The sequence below is a fragment of the Plectropomus leopardus genome, chromosome 15 (genome assembly GCF_008729295.1).
Source record: "Plectropomus leopardus isolate mb chromosome 15, YSFRI_Pleo_2.0, whole genome shotgun sequence".
In the NCBI taxonomy this organism is placed as follows: Eukaryota; Metazoa; Chordata; class Actinopteri; order Perciformes; family Serranidae; genus Plectropomus; species Plectropomus leopardus.
This window is the reverse complement of record NC_056477.1, coordinates 22,019,819-22,036,293: the sequence shown is the minus strand read 5'-3', so window position 1 is coordinate 22,036,293 and position 16,475 is coordinate 22,019,819. Positions and strand designations below refer to the sequence as shown.

The 16,475-nt window shown below is 41.1% G+C and overlaps 1 protein-coding gene across 1 annotated transcript in view; it reads right to left on the bottom strand.

Annotated features, from left to right (window-relative positions):
* Positions 1-16,475, bottom strand: part of disc1 (DISC1 scaffold protein) — a 55,844-nt gene that overhangs the window by 33,312 nt on the left and 6,057 nt on the right. The window contains exons 2-9 of the mRNA XM_042501734.1: positions 14,111-15,033; positions 13,212-13,281; positions 10,702-10,858; positions 8,447-8,543; positions 7,909-8,141; positions 4,445-4,499; positions 2,340-2,442; positions 1,979-2,167 (exon numbers count right to left, since the gene is read on the bottom strand). Coding sequence (XP_042357668.1) covers positions 1,979-2,167; positions 2,340-2,442; positions 4,445-4,499; positions 7,909-8,141; positions 8,447-8,543; positions 10,702-10,858; positions 13,212-13,281; positions 14,111-15,033 — 1,827 coding nt within the window. The remainder of the gene's footprint in view (positions 1-1,978; positions 2,168-2,339; positions 2,443-4,444; positions 4,500-7,908; positions 8,142-8,446; positions 8,544-10,701; positions 10,859-13,211; positions 13,282-14,110; positions 15,034-16,475) is intronic.

Below are 16,475 nucleotides of genomic sequence, written 5' to 3'. Positions count from 1 at the left end.
CCAATTCACCCCCTAAAAAGCGAGCCCTTTCTTTAAGCAGTATTCAGATCTCCTCCAGTTGGAGAGTGTGCTCGCGCTGAGACATCATGTCTGCACTGAGTAGCTCGGAGGTAATTGGCTACTTCACACAATCTAAAGCTCATTTCCCCTGCACACACCAACACCACTGCCACCCCTCCCCTTCCTCTTAACAACTGCCAATCCTGCTGCTAACTCATTTGACGCCGACTCCCCACTGACAGCAGTTCACTTCTCCTTCATTTGGGAGAAAAGTCAACGTCCATTGATGTCCTCCCAGCGTGGAGCAACATCAAGAGAGAACTTCTCTTTCAGAGAGCTCTCATGATGCATATTTGATATATAAAAGGTGTAATCAAAGAAAGAGAGAGGCACCTTTAAAAAAAAAAAAGAAAAAAATGAAAAAGCTTTCCAGTCTCAGTAGACGAGACAATGTTTGTCGTGTTTGTTTTGATATTGGTGGATTTATTTTATGTAATATTTTTAACCCCTGTTGACCAAACACAGAGCTAAAAGTAGTGTGAATAGACTAACATTTACCAGATGGCCAGAAACATGACTTCAAGTGAATGATAATGTTGCCTTTGAACTGCGGGATGTGTAAACTACCGCCATTGACAAGTCAGCTCAAAAGGAGTATGTGTCCGTGTCTCGTTTACAGCTTTTCACTGCCCCCAAGTGGCCAAAAAAAATCTTTTAATGTAGATTTAATAGAGCCGTATGTGACATTCAGAACATATCTATGATTTAAAGTCTGATTGGGATTGTGTGTGCACAGCTCTAACAAGAGGGTGAGCGTTACACTTCCACGATGATGCGGTCATAGACTACTTTGTGAGTGCGGTGCAGAGTCATAGCAATTAGTTAGCCAGTAGGATACACACAGGGACGAGGGCTAGAGAATATATCAAAACTTTACCTTCGTTGCGATTTCAACATGTTAAAAAAACACTGCTTTAACTGCTATAATTAGTATATTTACATAGGTCATGCATTCACACGCTGCATGTCAATATATGTATGTGACCAATCAGATGGAGCCCTGCTGTCCTAGTTTGCGCAGATCTGATTGGCTAGAGTGATTGTGAACAACCAATCTGTGTTGAAAGCGTGGCGTCTGACTGTAGGCATAATGTTACAAGTTTTCAAGGTATTCCTCACTTCACACAGAGAAACCTGTAGACTGGATGTTATTTTCATACTGTCCATGATGTGTCAGTGATTTTGTTCTGATGCTCTGCAGATCTGATGCATGTTTGCCCGCCAACCTGCTCTAATCTCCAGCTCTTTGGAGCCTGGTGCTCGGCTGTTTCCTGGTAAAGATAGCGAGGTGGCACTCCGCTCCCCTGGAACGCCCCCTGAGGTCTCATTTCCAAATTGAAAAGTTGGAGGAACTTTACCAACTTCAGGCTCTAAATCCAGGATGGCTGCTCCGCACGTCAATAGTAAGTGAAAGCTGTAATAATATATATATTTTTTAATATATTATAATCTTAGTTGTTTAGATTTGTTCTTTGTAATTTATAATATGTCTGAGGAAAATGTTAATATTCCCAATGGCCTCTTTTTTTTTTCCTCTCACACCGCCTTTGCATTACTTGCGTTACGTGACCTGCTTGTTAGCTTGCTAAATCGTTAGCCTCGGTGGCCTCTAGACGCCGAAAGTAGCATCCATGCTGCCGTTGCCTAGCAGCGGTGCTCTCAGGACTTAACCACTTGAACATCAAGCATGTGGTAACTATGAGCTCACAAGTTCCATTTGAACGCAGCAAACAGGATGCCACTCATTACTGTCCACTGCCATGCTGCCAGAAAAACTCCAGTCATTAATTCTTGTGTTATTACAAGTTTGAATGAAGTTCAGGACTAGAGAAGGGATCGTATTTGCCCAGAGCAGCACAACGTCTCCTTTGGGATGAAAACAGTGTTATCTTGATGTAGACTGGCCTCAGTGACTCACCGTGCTGGGCCTCCCTCTGCTCTAGCTCCTGCCTGAGCTGCTGCCGCTGCTCCTTCATCCTGGCTAGCTCCTGGCTGCTTCCCGAGCTGAGACTGTGCAGCCTCTTGGCCAAGGCATCCAGCCGGTCCCGCTCCAGGTACACTGCCTTCATCTCAGCTTTCAGCTCCTTGGCACTGCTGAAGTCATTACCTGCACCGGTGCACCACAGGACATTAGGCTTACACCGTCCATTAATGAGCGCCTCCATCATTAATAGCGTAATTAAGTGAGGCTAACGGTGGGCGATTCAAGTAAATGAGGTAAACAGAAGATGTGAAATGTAGGAAGGGTGGCGTTGGGGTGTGGTTGAGTGGAGAGTTACCTGAGATGGCTGCCAGCTTGGCTTCATGCAGTGCTAAAAGCTGAGTTTCAGTCTCACTGACTTTCCTCCTTAGGCTGCTGCCCAGCCTCTGACTCATGACCACCTGGGGAAAAGAAGCAGAAGAGGCTGAGGAGAGAACGGGGGGGAGGGTGGTAACTAACAAAACCTTTGCAGACACATGGTTCCCACAGGATGCATAGCTCATTTCCAATTCCGCTTTCATTTTCTTTTTTTTTGACACTCATTCTTACAAGACCTTACAGATTCATTTCCGTCCTTCTGAGCTCGCCCTGCTTTGAATACACAGCAGAGCATCAACGCCTGATGTGTTACCTTGTCTCTAACCTTTAGAATGAAAGAGAGTGCGTCTCCTTTCATGTGGACGGACAGGGAAATGTGAAATCTCCATAAAAGATGCCATTAGAATGTCAGAGAGGAAAAAAGGCCCTGAATGTCACGGGGCCTGATGGGGATGCAGCACCTTAGCTCTGCTGTGTTCACAGAGAAGTTGATGACTTCAGATACAGCCTGTCTGGCCCCCATCTGCCCTCGCCCTGCCCTTTAAACCTCTGTTCCTTCCAATGTATTCACTTTGAGCAACAGCCAGATACAGAACCCATGATGCGCCTCCTTCTTTTGAGGAACTATTTTCACCACTCAAAGGGATGTGGAGCCGGATTTTCTGACGCATTTTCTTCTTAAATCTGACACAGTTTTGTGCAACACTTTGAAAAGGCTGTCAAATAGGTTGGTATTTCTGAGGCGGAACATCTCCAGGGAGTTCTCTTCCCACAGAAATACAGAAAACTGTTTTTTCAAACAGGCTTGCATAATTTTATTTCATGCATTACATGGGGTGGAAACTGCTCTGGAGTGCTATTCAAACTGTAGAAATTCTGACATTGGTGATTTAATTTCAGAACATCAGGCTATTTGTCAATTTTGAGCAAGTCAATCGAGAAAGCGAAAGTTACTTTCATGCCAGCAATCACTTCGTCACAGCAGGTGTGCCATTTTCCACATGGTGGATATCTGATTTAGGGACAAAACTTTTCATTTCAACGCAACAATGGACCATCTTGTGATTGAGGTGTCTCTTCGTGGAAAGCCTACATTCCTTTGAGGTACAGTTGAAGCTTCGACCAACCATTTGAGGACGGCTTTCTAAGGGACACAGAAACAGTAAAGAGGTCTTTTCTGAGCCCCCTGGCCCCTGCTGTGCCTCTTTCCCTCTATCCTTAAACCACTTCTTACGGATTTCTGCTGCTTCTGGCTTTTTCCAGCTGCAGAGATCTATGTATAGAGATCAGTGAGAGGAAAAAGCAAATCCTTGAGAAGCAAGAGGAAACTCCAGAGACACAGCACATTCAAAGGGAAACATGCAAAGCCATTCACACACGGGAATACACCACTGACACACACTGAAAACCCGCCAAAGCTAGTTCAACAGATACTTGACAAAGAACACATACACCTATGAAATCCACAGGCCAAAGCTGCTAAGAAGTAAAAATGAAAACTTCTACTATTAAAATATCGGTGTGTAAGATTTAAGGGGATTTAGTGGCAACTAGTGGTGAGGAAACCAGCTGAAACTTCTCCCGGTTAGAATTGTTTTGGAGGTTTTTGTTGTGTCCTCTTAAAAACAAACAGGCACTGTGAATTAAACTGGTAAAAACACTGTAGACTGTACACTGTAAGAAGTATTTTTCTGACACTGCTTATTGCTGAAGGGCTGCAAACTACAGTGGTCAGGTACAGATTCAGTTGTTTATTTTTAATCAGAAATACTCCATACATTAGATATTTGTATATATTTTTTTTGTCTAGTGTGGTACTGTTCTACGGTGCATTTTTAAGGGGGAATTTTGTCAAAATGGCAACCCTTACATCACTCTTACATGCAACTACGGACAGTTTACTGCCTTGTCAAATAAGAAGTGACATTTAGTATGCATATTTAATACACTAACGCTGGCACACACTACAAGCTTTCTAGTTTGACTTACTACTCATTAGGTATTCACATACACATTCAGTCACTGTTGGCATGCTGAGGGAGGCTGAGTTGTTTGTGGCCCCGGGTCAGAGGAACAGTGACTTACTTTAGCAGTGGCCTCCTTGATGGACAGATTCAGAGCCTGCTCCTGCTCCTGGAGTCTGCAAAAAAAGGAAACAAACTTTACGGTGCAGTACTGTAAGTTTTTTCTTTCTTTTGGGGGCTTTAAGTAAAATCAGAGGCTGTCAATAACAGGATTAAAAATCCACAGTTTTAATCTACTCATTTGGCTGCAAAACTGAGTGGTTAATCAAATATCAAGACAGCTGCTGAATATTTTATATCTTTTATAAAGGAACACCTCGAAAGCTCTTGTCAGTTTTTAAAAGTAGTTTAACTCTTTAAATCAAGTGGATAAAAATCTGGTAAACATAGCTGAGCTCAAACTAGCCCGAGACATGATTTGTGTCTGTCATTTCAAATTGAATTGTGACAAAACCCAAAATTCTTCTTTTTGGCTCAGACAACTTTGTCTCAAATGTGAAATCCTGCATCAGTACTCTGGCCAGCAATGTTAAATCCTCCACAAGAAACCCTAAGTGTAATTTTTGGCCAGCATCTGGACTTTGTCCCTTTTATAAACAAGTTTGTGCAAACCTGCTTCTTCAAAATCTGCAACACCACTAAAATCAGATCAATGCATTAAATATCTAAAAATCACTAATCATAACCCCCATCGTTTTAGGCAGAGACTATTATGATGCTCTTTTTTTCCTGTCTCACACAAGTGGCAACCTCCAGTGCTGAAAAATGAAGCCAAAACAGTGTGCCAAAAGTGCCAAAAACTGCAGTTCATCAGATGGCCACTTTAGGCTGACTCCAGTCAATCCCCATAGATCCCTGTGTTTAAATGCCCAACTTCACAGCAGAAATAAACATGTTCACAGCCAGATACAAAAACAAACCGTTTTGGTCTCTATAGCTAATTTCAACATTCATGATAACTGTATGAGTATGCTTTTTTCTCAGAACTCACTCATTTACATTTAATTAAGGCTTAAAGTTTTACATAATTAAGGGCATGGGCACTTTGAGTGACAGGAATGGCTCCAGTCTATAACTAAGAGATGCCCCTCACTCATCCACAGCTCTACTTGGCCAAATATGGTCACTCCTGGCTGCAGAAAGCTTTTTTTTTCTTCTTGGTGATGGCCAACCAATGGGTGCTGTCACCATAGCTATGCCCATTGTTTTCACACAGTCTATGGTCCTGGTCAAGCAGTTATGACTCGAAATGCTGCAACCAAGCTGACCGTAGGTAGATATTATAGATATTACTCCAATTCTTGCATCCTTTCCCTGTAAAGTACTGTATAGACTTCAAAATACTGCATGTATATGACATACAGGCTTCATACATCTCTTAAATATTATATCCTTATACCACCTCGAGGTCACTCAGGTCATCTGAATAAGGTCTGTTTCTTGTAACTTCTAACACAAAACGAAGGCGATTGATAACACTTGCCGTTAGCGCCCCCTCTGGAGCTGTAAACTGTCTGTACTACTGTATACCTCTCTCAATGATAGTTTCAGATATCAAAATTAATTTCACAAATGCTATTTCTGTAAACACGCAAACAGGACGAGCCATTAAGGTCACATTATTCAGTGACACAGATATAAATCAATTAGCAGATGTGAATAAAGGGAGCATAAAATCCATCATGCGCCTCACAGTCACCTTGAGATAGTCCTAATCGTCTCAAATCACAAAAACAAGTATGTCCTCTTCGTGTTATTCAAACTGATGTTTAGGGTGAGTCAGAGTAAAATGTTGTCTCTGAACATCAGTGTAACAGGACCCCTTTTTTTAGGGATGCAGCTGCTCCGTATAGGGCGGATATCTTTAATCCAGTACCCAAAAGGAAATAAATTTTGATCCGAGAAAGAAATCTGTTATTTGTGAAAGGAACCGCGAGCAACACAATCATCATGATGACCCAAAGCTCGCCACCCGGAGATGTGCAGCTGAATATCCAATCTGGGGTTGCAATTTCAATCAGTGGGGAAAATAAATGTGTTCCAGTTGGGGTGAGAATATGTCAGATATCAAATTATGCCTGTGATAGTGGGTCACGCCACCGAGAAGGCGATAAGTACAATTTACATGTCTTTCTAACGAGTGGCAAGACAGAGAGGCTTTCCAGGGTGCTCCGTCGCAAGCTATTAACTTCAGAGGATATGATGCAAAGCAATCATTTGCATCTGAGAAAAAAAACCATTAAAATTCAAAGCAGGTTCGAGCAGGTGTGAGAGAAGAGGATTGGGGGCACAGGGGGATGCAAGGAGTAAAGGAAAAGTACTTGTGGCTGTTTGATACATCCTTGCTGAACCTGAAAATAAACAAATCAGTCCTCGTGAAATGTTAAACAATTATTGCATTACGTTGCGCTCACAATAAGGCGCTTTCAAACCTTCATAGGCACAAGATATCATCAAAAATTGCACTTGCATCCATCCCAAATCCAAGAGTGTATCCAATTTTAGCTGTTTTGAAAATACAACATCTGTATTCCCTTATTTAATTGTCAAAACTCTTCCATGCTACCATTTGAGAAGCTAATCGGGTTGTAACATGGTGTTATGCTTTCGACTCAGTTGTACCTTCTTGGCACGAGACGAAACGGTCCTGCTGCAAGATTTATTCAAAACGCCACTTTGTTTGTCAGAGGACGAATGAAGCTGGGAGGCAAAGATTTAGTGAATGGAGGATCTGCAGTGACACATCCTTCTCCAAACGAGCTAATTTAATGATAAGAAAATACGTGACTTGAGACAGGGGAAACATTCATGGACTGATCATTGTGGTTGTGTCACTTTCCCACTCGCAGCTCTCTAGCAGCCCCACCTGGTGACTGACAGAACTGCAGGATCTGTGGGAACCATCAGCTGCATGATAACAGGTGAGTTTGTGTCATGTTCTGTCAAAATGTCTCTGACCTGAGCTGTCAGCATATATTTTAGGTGTATCTTGTGTGTCTCACATTGTATAAAAAGAGCATAAAAAACTGATAATCAATAAACGTATTACTGTTAGCTGTAAAATGCAAATGTATGATGTGTGAAGATGCTGCTTTGCAGAACACTCCCAAGGCTCAATTTGACATTTACATTTTCTACATAAATTTGCACATTTTTCGCAAGAAGCACACACTGTCTGGGCAGCATAAAGCCGATAATACATCCATATATGTTTCCTTTTTTCTATGGATTTGACTGTCTCTATGTGCCTGATCATGTAAAAAAAGACATAAGTAAATATCCTTGTGTCCTGTGCCAAGGAGCCGTAGGTTTGATTAAAAAATTACCTAGTTTTTTTTTTTTTTTTTTTTTTAGTGGAGCCTAATATTATATTTAAAATTAGAAAAAAATTGATGAAATCTGAAAATGTCTAATACATTAATTCTAACGAGAATAAAGCATTTAAATGAATTTTTTTTAAAGGGCACACTTTGGTTTGAGACTTTACCCAACCATTGAAATATTCTGCACGTGTGTGACGCTGACCTGAGCATTGAGGGTGACGGAGAGACGGAGATCTGCATGCGATTTTCAGAGGTGACGAGGTCTTGCAGGGTTCGGCTCATATCGCGGAGCTGCGCCACGGTGCAGCTCCTCAGCACAGAGCCCTCCAGCTCCTCGGCCTCCACCTGCTGCTCCTCCTGCTGGATCTGCTGCTCCAGGCATCGACTGCGGTCCTTCAGCTCCGTTAGCCTTCGCTGCAGCTCAGCTATCTCCTCCTGCGTACATTTTATTTTATTTTATTTAATAGTTGTTATTGAAAAAATGGCCCCTGTTTTGATTAAGCTAACGGAGATTCTATAATAAATTAAATGAAGTAGTAGTACTTCAGTTATCAGAACCAGTACATTAAGCACTGTATTTAAGCATTGAACCCGAAACTCCACTTTATTAATTCTGATATTAACTAAAAAAAACAAAAAATGAAATGATTTAAATGATCCACATTTATCAGTATTACTTTACACAAATGAAACAAAAATGACGATTGTAAATTTCTATGACATAATGTGAGCTGAATTACCTCGACCAGCCGTTTCTCCTGGATCAGGCGATCTCTTCGATGCAGTGGACCCTGCAGTGACTCGCATTGCTCCCCTGCATCAGGCTCCACAGTCTCCCTGATGACCAGTCACAAAAAGACAGTCACTACAAAAGCCTCAGCGATGATGTTTTCACATCTTAAATTGCTGCTTTAATAAATTTTTATAACCTCCAGACACATATTCAAGTCCTTTTCAGTTCTCTCTCGGGGGCAGTTCAAGGGACTTTATATGGGCAGTACATTATGCACTGGAACATTAATATTTAATCTAACCTTACAACTAAAGCTTTTTTTAAATTAGTTTCTTGCTGCTTTTTTCACTCTTTGTCCAACTCGATGAATTAGAAATAAATGGTGTATGACCATGAGGTGTGGTTTGTCCCAGTTTTTCAGCATCTAAAAAACTGTGATACAGACGTGTGGAAAACACAGAAACACAGCATTGCTGTATGAGCTTTAGGTTGCATTTGTTCAGGATACTCTCTGGAGAGGCCCCACCTGAATCCCTTCCTGTTGCAAAGGCTATTTTTAACATCCCTCTCTTACTGCTTTGTCCTGCAACATTATAATGGAAGATGAAGTGTGATCATGATCACAGGATAAAGCTCATAAACTCAATTTAACCATATAAAGCTGCCAAAATGCACATTTCACAGAGAGCTGAACAACCTGTTGACTTCCTGCAGTCATCTAAAAATAAAGCCTTAACTGGCATTAGTATCTTAAATCGAACTCAGAAGTCTTAAAAATGCTAAGACATTGGATGTAGGATAATATGAATCTTTTCTTTTTTAGATGTTGCATTGTAAAATCTAAGAAAATTGGTAATATGTACTATTATGTAATATTTTTTAATATGTTACTGAATGACTCTCACATCTCCGTCACCCAGGTCAGGATAAAGGAAGAAAGTTTGAATTTTTTTTCAACATTTGAAGTAAATCCTCAGACTTTTTAACTTTATCAAAACTTTCTTGCTTTATGTCACATAAACATTTGGTTAATATTGTCCCAAACCCTGAGTAATTTATGCCAGTTCATGTTTTTTTATTGTCAATTTTGAAAAATTGGTTTTCAGTTTAATTCCGAGTGGCATTAAAAACATCTTAAAAACCCTGCTTCAATACAAAGAACCAAGTAGGGGCTGCATAGCACACACACTGCTATTGCTTATCACAATGTAATAGTATCAGATTGTGATATAAGGTTATTGCATAAACAATTGTGTTGTCTGAATATATAAATGTTGTCATAAAATGAATCTGAAACAGCATAGGGGTGGATCATAATTTATGTTACCTTGTAGCTCATTGCCATTAAAAAGTTAAAACATTATTAAAGATAACATAGTATGGTTTTCCTATGTTTCTGTGATACGAGTAAATATAATTTTATTATATTGGATGTCAAATAAAATGTGGCCAAAGTTTCAAATAAGTAAAGTAAAAAATAATCTCTGTCAGCAAAACCTGCAGAATTCAAACCGTTCTGATTACTCTGTCTCAAACTTTTGTTCTAGGTACAAGCTGACGTCAGCCCCTGACAGATTCCTTTACAGGGTCATCTGCTACAGGTATGTTACTAGAAGTGTTTTCATTAACACACACAAATGTTGGGGAAACCTGTACTCTTGGTTGCCCATGTTGTGACTTTCCTGCTGATTTTGAATCAGAATCCTGCTTGTACATGTCCTGTTGTGAAGATTTTGGTTTTAAAGCTTTTACTGGTGATCTTTTCATGTTAGAAAGCGCCACTATACTCCATTACAGTCATTCCCTGGCTGCAATGATTGTGCAGATATACCGAGATACTGGAGACTTGGAACTGTTGACCAATCAGAGCATACTAGGCTTTTTTGGGAGGGGGTCTTAAAGGTGCTAAAACAGACTATTTTAGACAAAGTAAATACAGGAGTTCAAGCACAGAAATTAAGAGGAAAACAGTTTTTCACCCTTAAAGCATGTAAACATGTTCTTGTAAAAACCCAAATACAAATATGAACCTGGAATTGAGCAGAATAGGTCCTCTTTAAACCTGTGATTTTCTGTATGTCAATAAGGAAGAAAAATTATACCTCACTATCAAAATTGTAGCTCCTTATTACTATGATAGGTCTATTTATATTGATAATATAATATAAATAGCATGACTGCAACTACACAACATGATGTTCATTTCCATGTGGATGTAAGTGCGAGTTGTATACACACTAATAATGCATCATTGAGACTGACCTGCACTGACTGCACTCTGCCCTCTGGAGGGCGCTGTGCACCACCTGTCTGAGCCGCTCCAGGAACAGAGCCACGCTGGGCTGCGTGGAGGGTAAACCCAGCTTCAGGGCACCTCGCTCCCTGCACAGCTCCTCCAGCTTTTTCCCAAAACGCTCAGCTGTGCACACAGACAGACAGACGCACAAATACACAGTGAATAACATGCACAAACATGCTAAAAGGTTTTAGTTATAGAAAGTTGAAGCCAATGTAAAAACTTGTTGTGACTGTACCAAAAGCAGATTACTCTCTAGCTCTTAACGACTACGTAACCTACATTCACTGAAGTAACACGTCTGCATGCACATTTATTCAATTACCAAATTATACCCTGACTAGGAGGCACTTAGAGAGCAAACATCTGTCAATGCTGAACAAATCTCAGCTTGCTGTTTCCAAGAAGTCAGAATTCATATAATTTAAATCATGGGAATTCTTTATTTCTGGATCCTGTAAAAGCGATAACCTTTCTGCTGGATTTGTAGTTAAGTTTAAAAATAATGACTGATAAGATCCACATCTTCATCAGCAGGGAAATCTAATCAGCTGGCTTATTTCTTGTTTACGACATTTCATGGAAAGTTTGTTTTCAGGCTTCCTGCTGACAGAAAAACAGCAGGTTAACGGGTGGGAAAAAACTTCCCTGGCCTGAGTCAGAGAGTTTTGTGATGCACAATATCAAAAGGCAAACAGAAAACCTGACAAGACACACTGACCCAAATAATCACTCCGCTTAAATAGTTCAAGGTCTACAGCAGATGTTGGTATTTACTTTTGTCACGAGTTTCTAAGAAATAGGTCAGAATAAAGTCTTCTTTTGAAAATGAACTTTCCTCAGGCCAGCTAGACAAATACTCTGGAGACAGACTGAAAATAAAGTCCAGATTAAATTTGTTAGATTTGAAGACTCAGGTATTTGTTGTAAATAAAAGTGTAATTTGTTTCAGCTTTGCCTGCTCTCTGTTGCTAGTTTTACAATGTCCAGGTTTTAGTTTTACTTGGCTGATTGATCTGATGTGGCGAGCACTAATTTGTAGTGATCTGGACAGACTCTGCTCAACCCTCCAGCGTATGATACAAACTAGAATTACCTTATAGCCGTTTTATGCCTCAGCAAACCAGTCAAGTTGCAGTTGCAGACACACGTACAGCAATGACAGTTTCAAATATGGATGCGGCTGCAAAGAAGCTACAAATTTTGTGGATACTTTACGCACATCTTCAAGCAGGCAGGCAGCACAGAGGATCTATACAGTCAGCACAGTTTCAAGGTGGACACCCGAGATTAGTGTTTCTAGAATCTGAGTTATGATGTTAAATTATGGCCAAAGAAGTGTTTTTGCAGAACATTATGATGTCAAAGTAAAGTTGACCATTTACCTTTTGAATATAAAATGTCATCACTTCATCTTTTTATCCTTTTAGACGTGTGTGAAATTTTGTAATTCTTTTAAGGAATGAATTCTTAAGTTATGGCCAAAAACATTTTTTCTGAGGTCACAGTGCCCTTGACCCTTGACGACTAAAATCTAATCAGTTTTTCATTAAGTCCAAGTGGACGTTTGTGCTAATTTTGAAGAAATTCCCTCAAGGCGTTCTTGAGATATTGTGTTCATGAGAATAATAAGGGCGCAAGTGACAGTGACCTTGACCATCAAAATTTTATCAGTACCTTGCTAGTGTTGGATGTGGATGTTACTGCCAAATTTTAAGAAATCCCCTCATGGCATTCTTGAATTATTGTGTTCACGAGAATGGGACACACAGATAACTCGAAAACACAATGCCTCCAACCATGGCTGTCTCCGACATGGACACATATAAAACCACTACTATGGTCAGTGTCAACTCAACTGTCAAACTACTTATCAAAGCAAGAGGTATCATCCTTAATAATCTCCCAATAACACAAATTGTCTATATATATACACACACACATACACACACACATATCACATCACAATCCCTAAGGAGTTTCAGTCACTGAACTCTCCTGTACATTTGAAATATATGTCAGCCAGTAAACAACAAACCAGTTCTTCAGCTTCAGTCAGTGTGTGTGTCCTCACGTGCTTTATCAAACATCTCAGTGTGATCCACGACTAATTCTGTTAGCAAGAGATCCAAATTCAATAAAGGCAACAGGGGGACTTCCCATATCTGTCCTCAACTTAAAAGTCAAACTGATAAATGTCTGCGTACTGACTGAACAGTGTCAGTGAAACCTTGATATAAAAGGAGTTACTGTATGTCCACTCATTCCCTTTTCACTGTCAACAGTCATCTTCACATCATACAAAATAAGAACAATGTGATCTTAGAGGATAAAATAATTTCATCACAAAAAATGCATTAAACATCAGAAAATCAAGTTAGTTCAAGGTAAACTGTACAATACATCCACAACTACAGCACAAAGCTGCAATGACCTACTTCTTAAAGCAGTGACTCAACTGAAAGTCTTAGTTCACCTGCGTCATAGTCGTCATCCAAAATGGCTTTCTGCTGAAGTCGCTGCAGCTTCAACATCATGGACTCAATCTGTGAAGAGTGACAAAACAGACAGAAGATGGAACAGATTACCTAACAGTCCACAGGACAACGCTCTGTGAACAGTCACCACAGGCAAAAACAGAAAGTGTGGGTGCAATGACCAACATGTCAAAGTGACAGCAGGTCAGTGAGTTTAGGACTGGGCATGAAATTTAAAACCACGTCATCATTAGTCTATCAGACAAGTTCATTTGTCTGCCACAGACAATGTAAAGGGACACTTCACCCCAAAATCAAAAATACATATTTTTTCCTCTGACCTATAGAGCTGTTCATCAACTAGATTGTGCGAGTTGCCGAGTGTTGGAGATATCAGCCGTAGAGATGTTTGCCTTCTCGCTAGTGTAATAGAACAAGATGGCATGTTTGAAAAACCCAAAAGCAATGTCTCTTTCCAGAAATCATGACTCGCTTTATCAAGATAATCCACTCAACTTGTTGTGAGGAGTTTCATGTAGGAACTATTTCCTTTCTACCGAACTACACCCGCAAACCATGTCACGCAGGACTGCTAGCTCACCAAGCAACACTAAGCTAACTAACACTGCTTGAAAGAGACACTGCTGTTGATTTTTTCAAATGTAATTTTTGGCCGCTTTGAAAACCAAAAGCTGAGTGTAATCTAGCTCCATTATATTGACAGAAGGCAGACATCTCTATGGCTGATATCACCAACACTGAGCAGCTCACACCAAAACAAACTAGATGGATAAACAGCACTACAAATAAAAGTATGTATTTATGATTTTTTGTGCGAACTGTCTCTTTAAACTCCATAAAGGTAATAGTGACTACAGTAAGGTGTCATTATTCCCACCTTGGTGTGAGTGCGGTTGTTTTGGAGGCAGTCTTGCAGCACACCTTCGTACTTCTTCACCAGGTTGTCCCAGCCTTGGTCAGAGGCAGGCGTTGCGCTCTCGTAGCCAGAGGTGACAGAGGAGGCAGAGGCGGTGTCCGAATCCACTGACAGTGAGGAGGTGATCTCTATATCCAGAGATTGGGAGTCACAGTCAGGCAGGTCGGGCGAAACCTCCCTGTCACCCCACAGACAGTCCCGCCAAAACCTCCTGCCTAATGACAGCTCCTCTTTCTCCGCATGGCTGTTTGGGGGCTGTGATTGGACGGGAGTTGACTGTTTTGAGACATTGTGCAAAATAGAAAAGGTCGCTGGTTTTGTTTTCGGTGAACTAGGTGCATTGGTGGACTGATTTAGTGGTTCTGGATCCCGGGTTGGTGTGACCGTGGTTGTGTCGGTCCTCTGGCTGGAGTTGAGAGACTGTTGGATGAAACTGAAGCTGGAGTTGAAGGAGTCCTCTTGTGGGGATCTGAGGGCCGGGCTTGGGCTTAACCTGAGTTCATTCTGGGGCAAAGAGGACGGACCCTGGTGGGTGGATATACTGTTAACACCATTGCAGTCCACAGGGGCAACAGAGCTGAGGAAACTGTTACTCTTCCAGGTGCTACATGTGAGTTTATCAGGCTGTTGCTGATTCATTAAGGACACTTTGACAGCAGGCGTTAGACTCTGAGCGCTGGTTCCCTCTGTGATGTCATTGTGACGTCCAGATTTTCCATTCCTAACGCAAGTATTCCTCCCTTCCTCCTCCTCTTCCTCCTCCTCCTCCTCCCCCTGCCAAGGAGTAGTGCTCTGTAGTCTGGACTGCTCTCCTCTCATGTACCCTGGCCTTCGGTGGAGCCTCTTACGAGCAGAGCTGCCAGCTGTCCCTGACGCTCTGCCACCTGTCGATGCACAGATTAACCATTAAGCTGGACAACACGGTCATTAGGAAGATAAAGAGTGAGCTCATACAACTGGCACGATTAACTGAGCAATCATGGAGGACATCACGAAAATGTGATGCTAACTGTGCCTAATTAGACAAAAACGTAAAGCATCATATGTCAATATTCTGATAACCAAACTAGAATGACTTTTCCCACCCCTCTGCCCTTGAAGCTAGCGGCGCTAACTGAATGAAAAACAACTTTGGCAGATGTGTGACATTTCCCCAGAGTTCTGCTCCAGCTGTTGGGAAATACCAAAGCCACACAGTCATTTTGATTTAAGACACGCCTCTCAGAGGAGGAGTGGACTGCATGAACAATAATGCCTGAAGTTACATCTGAATTTGTTTATTTTTGAAAACACAGCCATGTTGCCCTACACCAGAGGTTCTCACACTGGGGGGAAGGCCATGTTACAGAGGCGGAGTGGAAGTAAAGCTGAATGAATCTGTTTCATGTTTGAACATAAAACAAACACAATTGCTCTGAGAAATGTTGTTGAGATTTAAGCTAGAAATATCCTTTCCAACAGGAAAACTACAAGCTCTATTATTGTGGCTCATTTGACGTGTTTAATACAGTTTGGACAGATCTTTGCTTGAGGCCTTTTACTCTTTTCTTCCCAGTCAAAGACATTATACAAAATCAATGATCAAAATCATTGATTAAAGCTGCATTATTTGAGTTTTTAATGCCACTTGGGGCAATGGAATGAGTTTTAAACACAACACTGACATTTTATTGTATAACTTGTAACTTGTATAAAGCCTCATTTCCACTGCACAAAAGACCTGCAAACACCCGCTAACATCTGGCTTTTTAATACAATGGGAATGCGTACAATTGCCATTCACACCCAGGTCAAATGACTCTGCAGTTGGCATTGATTGGAACACAACACCCAGGCGAATGCAGTAATTTCAGCTCTTTAATTGGCGAGATGCGGCGAGATGCAATGACGCGCCGTCACTAATTATCCCCTATCTCCTCCGAGGCAATGCTAAAACACCAATGCAAATACATCTACACGGGTTTGAAAGGGGGACTTATTAAGTAAGAGATAAATAATGAGAAGAAACCACTGAAAAATGTTCAAAAACCTCTGTTCCTGCTGCTGTATACTGTTTACCTCTTCTCCTGCCTGTCCGTGACGTCACACAGACACATCAACAAGACAACGCACATACACACACGCCAGCTGACAGAAAGGCTGACTCGCTCTCCAGCGGTAAATTCATTGGCAGTGTGAATACAGCCATTTAGCAGGTTTGCCCACGTTTAAAAAACTTGCGTGCACCCGCTAACTGTGGTAGGAATGAAGTACTAGAAAGTTAATTTGGCTTAAACATTAATAGCAAACAGCTGCCTACAGCATTAGCATTCATGTGAAGTCAGGT